Raw genomic sequence first — 11,429 nt, forward strand, 5'->3', positions numbered from 1 at the left:
AAAAAACAACAACATTCGTTTTATTTGTATTCGTATTTTTGTGTTTATGTTTTCATTTGACTACCATTTAAAAAAAGTCTATTTTAACTGATACTACATCGGGGCACTCGATAACGTTTAAAAATGCAAGTAAAAAATTTACGCCATATTACAAAATCCACAGGGCTCGCAAAGATCTATCAAGCCATACGAGGAGGCACAAAACCCCAGTGCCAAGCCCTCAGCCCCCTGGACTGCAAAAGTGGTCATCATAGAACAAGGAAAAGTAGAAGGAAAAGTAGAAGGAAAAGTAGAAGGAAAAGAACAAGGAAAAGTACAAGGAAAAGTACAAGGAAAAGTACAAGGAAAAAAAACAAGAAAAAGTACAAGGAAATGTACAAGGAAAAGTACAAGGAAAAGTACAAAGAAAAGTACAAGGAAAGGTACAAGTAAAAGAACAAGTACAAGAACAAGGAAAAAAACAAGGAAAAGTACAGGGAAAAGTACAAGGAAAGGTACAAGTAAAAGAACAATGAAAAGTACAAGGAAATGTACAAGGAAAAGTACAAGGAAAAGTACAAGGAAAGGTACAAGGAAAAGAACAAGGAAAAGTACAAGGAAATGTACAAGGAAAAGTACAAGGAAAAGTACAAGGAAAGGAAAAAGGAAAAGAACAAGGAAAAGAACAAGGAAAAGTACAAGGAAAAGAACAAGGAAATGTACAAGGAAAAGTACAAGGAAAAGTACAAGGAAAGGAAAAAGGAAAAGAACAAGGAAAAGAACAAGGAAAAGTACAAGGAAAAGAACAAGGAAATGTACAAGGAAAAGTACAAGGAAAAGTACAAGGAAAAGTACAAGGAAAGGTACAAGGAAAGGTACAAGGAAAAGAACAAGGAAAAGAACAAGGAAATGTACAAGGAATAGTACAAGAAAAAGTACAAGGAAAAGTACAAGGAAAAGTACAAGGAAAAAGCAATAAAGGAAAACATAAGGAGTGATGGGGAAAAAACCCAGTAAGAAATGGACTAGCGTGTCCATTAACGAGATAGTTTTCACTGGCACCAGACACAGAGAAATTAAGGGAGAAGGATGTCAGATCACGTGTTCTACCCCAATGGCCCAAAACACTAAAGTTTTGGTGAAGGTAGAGGTAAAAATCTTGTTTTAATCATTGTAGTTCGATATAGTACCCTTAGACGTTATTAAAGCAAAGGCAATGTTTGGGGATTGTATATTCTCTGATACATGGAGTTAATCTCTTGCTAGAGATAAGATATATTGGAATGCTGGCGGACAGAAAGCTCTTTATTTGATCATTGAGAGGGCTCGAATTGGAATCGCAATATAAATGTTTGAGAGGCAACTTCAGCACAGTTTCTTTGCTTGGCACTGACATGTAGTTCGTCCGTCGTGATACGATAATAACAAATTATGTCATCCAGCGGGATGAGGGCCTTCCGCTTCGGTTTTCAGCTTCCTCGTATGTCTGGTGAGACCTATGCGAGCCCGTAATGTTTGCCTGCACATAGGGTAGGTTATTCCAGCTGAAGCGAGTGTCAGTTGCCTTGATGTTGTTTTTTCTGTAGCGCTTTTCTTGTCGACATGTTTTACTAACAAGCAAATATTAATTCTTTAGTATTCACGGAAATGGCAAAACATGTCGAGTTATGTCGCCTTACATAATTGTGCACGTTTTTTTCTTACATATATATATTCTTTTATTTGTTTTTTTTAAGAAAAATTATCGCTCATTAAGTTGCATAAATGATGTACTGTCGTTTAAAAAAATATATATGTTTAATGTTTTTTTGTTTTTTGGTTTAACTTAAAGCAAAAAAACAAAAGTGCTGGCCATAGATTCAACGACCGTATTCCCGGATGTAGCACGATTTATCATTTACTACAAACTGAAATGTCGAGTGCTATTCTTTAACATACTTCAACAAATCTTCGGTGCAGAAAAGTGTATTATATTCTCTCATTATTAGCCCTCAGACTTGATATTCTACATCAATGCGTAGTTTCAATATACATTGTGTTTTGTACTTTTAAATTTGTATCTGAACATAAGATACATTTGACAGCAGAAAAATAGGTAGAAAGTTGTTTTTTATTATTATGTATACAATTTTTAGTTATATAAATATTATAAAATTATTGAAATGTTATGTTCTGTTTGATCAAGAGTTTTTATTTACAGTCATTTTTTAAATTTGTTTTTTTTTAAAGTCTCTGAGTATTTACTAAGCAATTTTTGTATACGAATATGTCCTTTTTTTAACAAATGTTTTAAAGTCATTTCTAATTTTTTCGTCACATAAAAAAAGTTTCCTTTTAGATAATATTATTTTTCTAGTTTTAGTGTTTCACTTTGTATACATAAGAAAGTGCTAATATTGTATTTTTTAAGCAATGAAGCCTTTGTCCAGCGTATGTTATATGACTTACTTGGCCTGCATAGTCATAGAATTTACTGGAGGTGCCGTTCTATTAGAGATGAATACGATTTCTTCTGGTTTAGTTAAAATAAACACTAAGAACCGCGACTGGACCAGGTATTTATTTTCTTTGTGTTAAAGCTTTTTAAAAACATATTTAAATACAATACAATACAGACTTATTTGTATCTATTAATAGCGTAGTCTATTATGGAGATAGATGCAATAAAAATGCAACTCGCAACACCAGATACAAAACAAGGTTACAAAAGACAGTTTGTGTGGAAACACAAACTTAAAATCGGCCCCCGAAGTGGTCCACCTAGGCAGGCTTCAATATTTTCAGAAAGAACATCCAAATTAAATTATATCAAAGACAAATGAGAGATAAGAATGGAGAAAGAAGGATGACAGATCTTGTGTAGTGCCCCAATGGTGCTGCAGATCAAAGGATAGGTGCAAGTGAATGCAAAGTTAGATGTGAACCTGGCCTAATTAGTTCCCCCTTCAGACCTTGTGGTCTATAGGGCAGATGATGTAAAGTTCATCTGTTTTTGTGGCCTACGGTTAACGAGGGTGTCATGTAGCCAGCACAACGACCAAACGCCTTTACTTTTCCCCAACTAATGTCAGGTACACATTAGAGCTGGGTAGATTCAGAGGCGCCCAAGGATTCCGAAGTTGTGAAATCTCAATCTTCACCAGGATTCGAACCCGGGACCCTCGGTTCGGAAGCTAAGCGCTTTACCGAGCCTCTCCTGGTCTTTACATAATGTAATTGTTTTGAAAAGGCTCAATCTCTTATTCGAATCCTCAAAAAAAAAAAATAAAAAAATTTCCGCAATAATAAAAAATATTCAGAAAAATGAAGTTTATAAGATCACTATTCATTTTAAATTAGGTCTAACTTATAATGCATTTCGATTTCAGGAAAAAAAAAAGTAGCAGTTGCATCAGAACTTTGAATGGTCTAAAATATTGTGATGTCCGATTTTCAATATCTTTTCTAGTTTACGAGATCTAAACGGGACGGACGGACAGACGGACAGACTTTTCGCACAAAACTAATAGCCTTTTTACCCCTTTCGGGGGCCGCTAAAAATAGCGTTTCCTCTAAGTCTGTTAATTCAAAAGATATTTCCTACATAACTTTAGAAAACGTATATTTTGCTTTTAAAACGCGAGAGAAATATACTTGTATGGTTCATAAATAATTTAATTCTTAATTCCATTAGTTATAGTAAGACACTTTCCCGGATAGTTTTTTTAAAAAAAGGCTTTTGTGTAAATTTTCAATTCTATTGAATAAATAAATAAATTATGGCTTTTATATAGCGCTACTTTCATGCTTATAGCATGCTCAGAGCATGCTCAGAGCGCTTTGGTCTAATCTCAGTTGTGGACCAGTGGGGGGTGGAGGGGTTATCTAGGAGAAGGCTTTTCCGTGCTGCCTTTAGGTGCTAATTAAACACAACGCGAAGCTATGTTCAAGCGCACTTAGCCTCTCAACATTTTGTTTCCTTAAAGACGATTTAAGGAAACAAATAAACAACATCTTCATTATAGAAGTCTGTATTTAGTTTGAATAGAAAGAAACTTGTCTTAACCCATTGTATATAAAAAAAATCATTTTTATGCCTTTATTATGTCTATTGTTACGTGTTCGTCGGCTGGAATGACTGTGATTTGTACAGACTTTAATCGACAAACGTAGACGTAATCGAGATAATAATGCTATTAATATTATATTACTTTTATTTTTTTAACCGTCTGATGTACGTTCAATATATGTTGAAACTGTCGAATATAGGAGGTGGGGAACGTGCGAAGCATAGAGTGAATATGGAATGGTGCGCAGCGTAGCGTGAATGTGTTATGGTGTGCAGCGTAGCGTGAATGTGTTATGGTGTGCAGCGTAGCGTGAATGTGGGATGGTGTGCAGCATAGAGTGAATATGGAATGGTGTGCAGCGTAGCGTGAATGTGGGATGGTGTGCAGCATAGAGTGAATATGGAATGGTGTGCAGCGTAGCGTGAATGTGGGATGGTGTGCAGCATAGAGTGAATATGTTATGGTGTGCAGCGTAGCGTGAATATGTTATGGTGTGCAGCATAGCGTGAATGTGGGATGGTGTGCAGCGTAGAGTGAAGGTGAAATGGTGCATAGCGTAGTGTGAGTTCGAAATTGTGCGAATTCGTGTTGAAAGAGGAAGAAAGAAGAGAACAGAAAAATGGAGTGGACCCTAGTGGGAACGAGGATCTTATCTTATCGTGTCTTTTCATATATATTACAGACGTTACTTCAAAAAAGATAATTACGCCCTACGCATTTCATGTGTCAATCTATTAAAGTTAATCAATGACCTAAATTCTGCAAAGTCGTTGGTTTTCCTAGCTGATGTTATCATTTGTTGATCAGAAGTACAGGATTAAAGTTCTCATAATCTACGACTATTAGTTATGTGTTGGTGTAGGATTGAAAGAGTTTCATCTGCCCATAACAACTTTCACTTATTTTTCTTCTTTCTATAAGACCAAACAATGTTGTATACTTCACAGGTTTTATGAATGTATGAGAAATACATTAACAAGTCTCTGCACACTCCACCTAAACGAAACCGGACCTTCAGGAAATTATCGAGAATTTCAATCAAATGGTGTAGGATGTGAAACGACTGTAACTGATTTTCTAATTCCTCCTACTTTTGAATGTGATTTCCAAGAGAAATGTGAAGATATTACAGATAAATGTTCCAGTATTGTCTGTTTAAGACCAAAAAATAAGTGCACTTTAATGCCTGGCTGTAACGGAGTATTTAACATACAATGGAAACATGAGTCAGATTACTTACGTAGTTCAACACTGTCTTATGTCTGTGAAGAAACTGTGGATAGAAAATGTTTTGTACATTGTTATCAGCAAGCAGCTACCAAGCTTACGTTCTCACAATGTAACTCACCGTACCCGTCTACCACGCCTACGATCTCAAAAAATAACTCAAACTACCAGTCTACCACGCCTACGATCTCAAAAAGTAACTCACCGTACCCGTCTACCACGCCTACGATCTCAAAAAATAACTCAAACTACCAGTCTACCACGCCTACGATCTCAAAAAATAACTCATCATACCCGTCTAGCAGGCCTAAGTTCTCAAATAAAACCTCAAGGTACCGGTCCAGTAGGGCTACTTCCTCAACAGCTAAATCATCGCTCAGCAAGTCAATTAACACCACTGCCACAGTACATGACGATAAAAAACATAAAAGAGATAATGGAAAAAACAAAGAAGACAAACTAAGTACCGAAACAATACTTATCGCTGTCGTGATTTGTCTCATTGTTATCGCTATACTTGTGATTCTGTGTTTTCTTAGCAAGAATGTGAGACAAAAAATGGGAAGAAGGTTTTCATGCTTTACCGATAGAACAGCGAGTCATTGCAGCAGTGGCAATGCAAAGAGCAACACGACTCAAGGGAATACCAATGTATCTTACACTGCTGAAAACATCTGTTTTGATGGGGACACTCATGTATACGATGACTGTTCACTGACAGAAGACTTTCCATCCTGGAAAATATGTGCAAGCTCTACAGCTCAAACTGAGCATGCCAAGTTGAAGAAGGCAGCATCCGATAATGCAAACAAAGATATCAATGAACCAGACACGACAGAGTACAACAGACTCCGAGACCAGCTGAGGATAGATGCAGTTGATTACAATTGTCACTTTTCAGACATAAGCTTGATCTCGCCAAGAAGCTCTGATATGTCCAAACTAAACAATTCTGATTATACATTGGCCAAAGATGCTCAAACGTTGGGAAAAGATACTTTGACTACAAGTCCTTATTTTTTGGTTGAACTAGTTGAGCCTTCAAATGAACCAAATTTTAGATTTAACCAAACAGATTTAGCTCAAAACATTTTGCTCCAACAAATCGAAATGATTACAGTTTTTTAAAGTTCTGGATATATTTTAAGATTGGAAATAAGAAAAAAAGCACTGACTTAGTAACATTTGTGGTCTAGAATTGAATGTAACAATAACTAAAGAACTTATAATAGATCGAACTGCATATAAAGACTTCATCGGTACAGCAAGTGAAGTCATATAAATATCTAGGCGTTATCATTGATAACAAGCTCTCACTGGAAGACCACCTTAGAACTCTGGCAAAGAAAACAGACCAACGACTATTTTTTCCTATACAAACTCAATAGCTTTAAACTAAGTATGAAGATCCTAGATATTTTTTTTACGTCGCGACTATGCAATATCTGCTAACATACGGAATAACTTGTTGGCAAGGCAACCTTTCTTTCTTCTAAACTGTTGCGCCGCCTAGAAAACATGATAAAAAGGTCATAAAATATCACAGGCACAACATCTTCATATTTAAATGAACTTTTTGAACAAAAATGTCTAAGAAAAATCGGAAAAAAATCTTGGAAGCCAACAGCCACCCTCTCCATCATGACTACGTGAAGTGGTCGTGAAGACAAGAACAGAGTGGTACAAATACTCGCTCGTACCTTACTTTCTACAGACTATATCAACGCCACTCGTTGATCAGGAAACATGAAAAGGACCAAGATGCCAGTGTCTAGTCGCTGAATGAACTCTTTATGTTGTGTTTGTTCTGTATATGCGTATGTTTCTGTTATTTTGTCTTTCTATGAGAAAAGAGTCCAGGAAAACGAGTGACTTAGCAGAACTTAAGTCATTCGTTAACTGCATCACTAGATGCATGGCGCGTAGGACGTAATCATATTCTTTTTTGAAGTAACGTCTGTATTATATAAGATACTAGACATATGTTACCCGCGACCCGCGGGTCTTTATTTGCGCATTACTGTCGATATAGTCACTGAGAGTGTTTTGTAAACAATTAAACGAAATAATAATGTAATAAGTAAAGCGAATGTGTCAATGTAAAAATAGTGTGAATGAAGCTATCAAATCAGAATAGCTAATAGGCTTAAATCCATTTGTTCAAATTAAAACATTTGCTTGTAGGCCTACATATATTTGATTAAAATTTGAGATGAATAGACTTCATTTTGTATGTTCATGTGTTACAGTATAAAGTAGATCTTGAGGTAGACATAGATCTAGATCTAGACTAATCTAGAGTTAAAAATTGGCTTCTATAGAGTTCATTCTGTGTTGCGCATGCCTGACCTTTTTTCATGAATGAATATAGGCCTATCTCAACACAGATACGCAGCTTTAGCGAACAGCGAACGAATGTATTAAAAATGCTTTAGAAAAACAAATTTGAATGTTAATTTGAATAAAATATGAAATGAATGGCCAATAATTAGTATGTTTATGTGTTAAAGCATAAAACTATCTTTGCGAAAAGAAGTTTTATCATCTTAGAGTTCAATAAGAGTTTTAGACCTAGGCCTAGGAATAGACTCAGTAGAGAGATGTGTTAATAACTTAATGTGTAACCATTTGGTAATAGTAATGTCTAATGAAAGAATGTTCGCCAGGAAATCTGTAGTCACAGATATCAGGTACTAATTTATGTAAAAAATGCTTTTGAATAATCTAGTGGATTGGATTTAGATGAATGTTAAACGTAGCTAATGATCCTTTCACGTTATTTCTCTTTCGCTACGAAAATAAAATTAGTTTTGCGAAAATGGGTTTACCCGAAGTCGATACATTCTTATCTATTAAAAGCGAAAAGAGCGATAGCTTTGTTAAATGAATGGGATTATAAAGTGAACAATTAAACGAAATAATATTTAGTACGCGATTCATGAATGAATATAGATCTAGGCCTATCTCAACTCGGCTTCGCAGCTTTCGTAGATGAATGTAGCTTTAGAAAACCAAATTTGAATGTTTATTTGATCAAAATATGAAATGAATGGACTTTAATTAATATGTTTATGTGTTAAAGTATAAAACTATCTGTGCGAAGAGAAGTTTTATCATCTTAGAGTTGAATTAGAGTTTTAGATCTAGGGATGGGATTATAAAATAAACAATTAAACGAATTAAAAAAAAAAAAAAAAAGCTAAAAGCAATGAAAATCTGATTTAACCTTTAATACTCCATCCGAAACATTTCCATAGTTTTTAGTATCTATAATTGGTTGTTCCGGATGTTTTTGTGCAAAACTAATCAATGCCAACGAATGTTTGTTTGCTCTTGTAACATATATTACATTTAATTTCCATGCTTAAACGTTGCACAAACACATTATCAATAAATTTTTTTTAGTGCAGCTTGGTGTAGTTGTGTTAGGTTACATTTATTCCAGAGTAAGATTTTTCTTTTGGGTTTTGTTGCGCTTTCCTGGTATATGCCTCCATGTCATGGCAACTCTTGGTGTGCGTAATTCAATTTGTCGTAGAACATTTCCCGCAAACCTCATGCGACGCTCTGTCACAACCTCACTAAGTGTTTGAATCCCAGTTCAGCATAGGATTTCTTTCTTTGAGACGCAATCTGTGTAATGGACTCCCAAAATCGGTCTCAGCCATTATTTTTGTTGAGCCACATTTTTCTCACATGCATATGTAGCAGTTGGAATGACGATTGTGTTGAGAATGTGTATTTTTGTCTCGAGTCCAATGGCTTGGCTTGGCCAAATAGGCTGCAGCCTTTGGAAAATACTTCCATGGAATACCAAAGGCAGTCTGGTTCATTACTCTCCTTATTATGTAGTCGATGGCTAGGAGGAAAAGGAAGGGAGATAAGATGCACCCCTGTCTCACAACATGTTATAAAACATTACTTACATTTTTTTTACAAATCGTCGCGAAAAACTTCCGAATTTTATATGAAAAATCTACTAACGCCAAATAACTGTTTGAAATCCCTCTTCTAATTAATAAAACAAATAATCTTCGCATTTACGAAAAAAAAAATCAGGATTTTTAGTGTAAAATATTTTTATGTAAAACCTCAATTCTCTCTTACAGTACATTGAATTTTGTAGCTAAAGCTTTACAAAATCTAATTATCGCTAAGACCATATTTCGATTTTTAGGGAAAAGAACTTCCAAACACCAAAGTATGGTATGAAAATCTCTCCATAAGGCTGTGGTACATCTCTAATTTGATACAAGACCATCCCATAAACTTAATTAACGGTAGTACATTTATCTGAAATTCTCTTTTTCTCTTACTGTCCCTGCTTATTATGTGACATCTACTTGAGTATGTTAGTGTGATTAAAGATGTCTTGATTCAGTTGAGTTGCTGCACTTCTTTTTATCTCTTATATCATTGGCATAGCACACCAGATATTAATAGTAATCACATTAGACCTTGCTCAGCAGACAATATTCATTTATCATGAAATAGTTCAGAGGCAACCCAGCCATCATCAAATCATATAACCACTTTACTTCACGATAGAATCAAATCACAATATAATAGAAAATGAAAATTCATAAAATATACATCTAGTAATACTTTTAACTAAAATCGCTCGTCTGAAATATTGTACATATCAGGTAGATGTCATACCTAAATGTGTAATATATCTCTTTATCAATAACAGGCTATTAGTTTGTAACAGTTTGTTATTAAGTTAACAGCAAAGCCTGGTCGTGCGGTTAGCGTGCTCAACTGATTATCTCGACGGTCCCGGTTTCATACCCAGCTCGCTGCCATCCCCGTCGTCCAGTGGGAGATTTGGACAAGAAAAATTTTTTTTTTTAATTTTGAAAGAACATCCGAAACATGTAAGACAGAAAAAAAAATTACAACGGCAAATAAATCTTTGAAACATTATTACTTTTAACAAGGAAAATAAAATTACCCCTTGAATATTTCTTGAGAATAGGAGGATCCGACAGGTATCCGACGGGGGCCGCCTCTGAGTTTGTGTGATAACATAACCTCTCTTTGTAATCTTGTTAAAAAGTAGGATATTTCATTAGATATCACGCCTTGCATTAGATCGCTTGATTAAACTCAGTACAACGACTCTTTGAAGACGCGGAAGTTTAAAGCTTTTATGTAAATTAAGCATTAATAGTAAAAAAATTTGTAAAAAAATTAAATACATTCGTTTTTTTTTAGCGGCCCCCGAAAGGGGAAAAGACGCTAATAGTTTTGTGGGGAATGTCTGTTCGTCCGTCCGTCCGTCTTTCTGAAAATATTGATACCTGCCTTTTACCTGCCTGGGTGGACCACTTCGGGAGCCGATTTTGATTTTGTGTTTCCACACAACTGTCTATGTAACCATGTTTCATATTAAAGAGGTATTTTTTACCTTCAAACCCCGATGAAGGGGGGTTTTAAACTCAAAACTGAGTCAAAACCCATTTAGCTACGCTCATAACATTTTTAGTACGTAATTTGCTTTTTTTAGCGGCCCCCGGAAGGGAAAAAGACGCTTTTTTTTTTTTGTGAAAAGTCTGTTCGTCTGTCCGTCCGTACGTCCCGTTTAGATCTCGTAAACTAAAAAAGATAGTGAAAATTGGACATCATGATATTTTAGAACATTCAAAGCTCTGATGCAACGGATAGTTCTTTTTTTTCTTTTCTGAAAGCGAATAATCACATTTTTTAAAATCACTTATCGAAGCATTTTTTTTTTCATAAAAATACACCACTTTTACAACTATGCACTATTAATAGTAACAACAAAGGGATGTTTTTTTAATAGCGGAGGTAGTTATTAATCATATTTTCAACACATTTATGCAAACGGATGTAATTTTTTTGTCAATAAATTTTTATTTTTACATTAAGTCATGTAATTAAGTCATGTAAGTTCTGTTATACTGAGTACTATATTTACACACGAAAAATGTTTACTTTTTTTTTAAGAGAAAATATCTATTAGACATAATTTAAAACAACAATTAAGTAGTTTTTCATATTATCGTGTGAGTTGTATTATACTCCATCGCACATAGGACACTTAACCATAGAAATGTTGTTTTTTTTTAATGGAAATGTTTTTTTCTTGAGGAATAAAAGGTTCATCCTTTACAAAACAATTAGATTAATTAGATATTCATTATAAGACAT

General features: G+C 34.8%; 1 protein-coding gene across 1 annotated transcript; it reads left to right on the forward strand.

Moving 5' to 3' along the window:
* The first annotated feature begins 910 nt into the window (after positions 1-910).
* LOC129928926 (probable serine/threonine-protein kinase nek3) lies at positions 911-8,417 on the forward strand. The gene is made up of 3 exons (XM_056045445.1): positions 911-2,074; positions 2,390-2,534; positions 4,976-8,417. The coding sequence occupies exons 2-3, from the start codon at positions 2,392-2,394 to the stop codon at positions 6,381-6,383; spliced, it is 1,551 nt and encodes a 516-aa protein (XP_055901420.1). The 5' UTR covers positions 911-2,074; positions 2,390-2,391; the 3' UTR covers positions 6,384-8,417.
* Positions 8,418-11,429: the final 3,012 nt, after the last annotated feature.

This window comes from Biomphalaria glabrata, chromosome 11, assembly GCF_947242115.1.
Source record: "Biomphalaria glabrata chromosome 11, xgBioGlab47.1, whole genome shotgun sequence".
Lineage (NCBI taxonomy): Eukaryota > Metazoa > Mollusca > Gastropoda > Planorbidae > Biomphalaria > Biomphalaria glabrata.

What these genes read in the sequence shown, in the direction of transcription:
- LOC129928926 (XM_056045445.1), top strand. Translation starts at nt 2,392, where the DNA reads ATGAAGCCTTTGTCCAGCGTATGTTATATGACTTACTTGGCCTGCATA. An exon ending in AAGAACCGCGACTGGACCAG is followed by an intron (nt 2,535 to 4,975) that starts GTATTTATTTTC and finishes TATACTTCACAG; the next exon opens with GTTTTATGAATGTATGAGAA.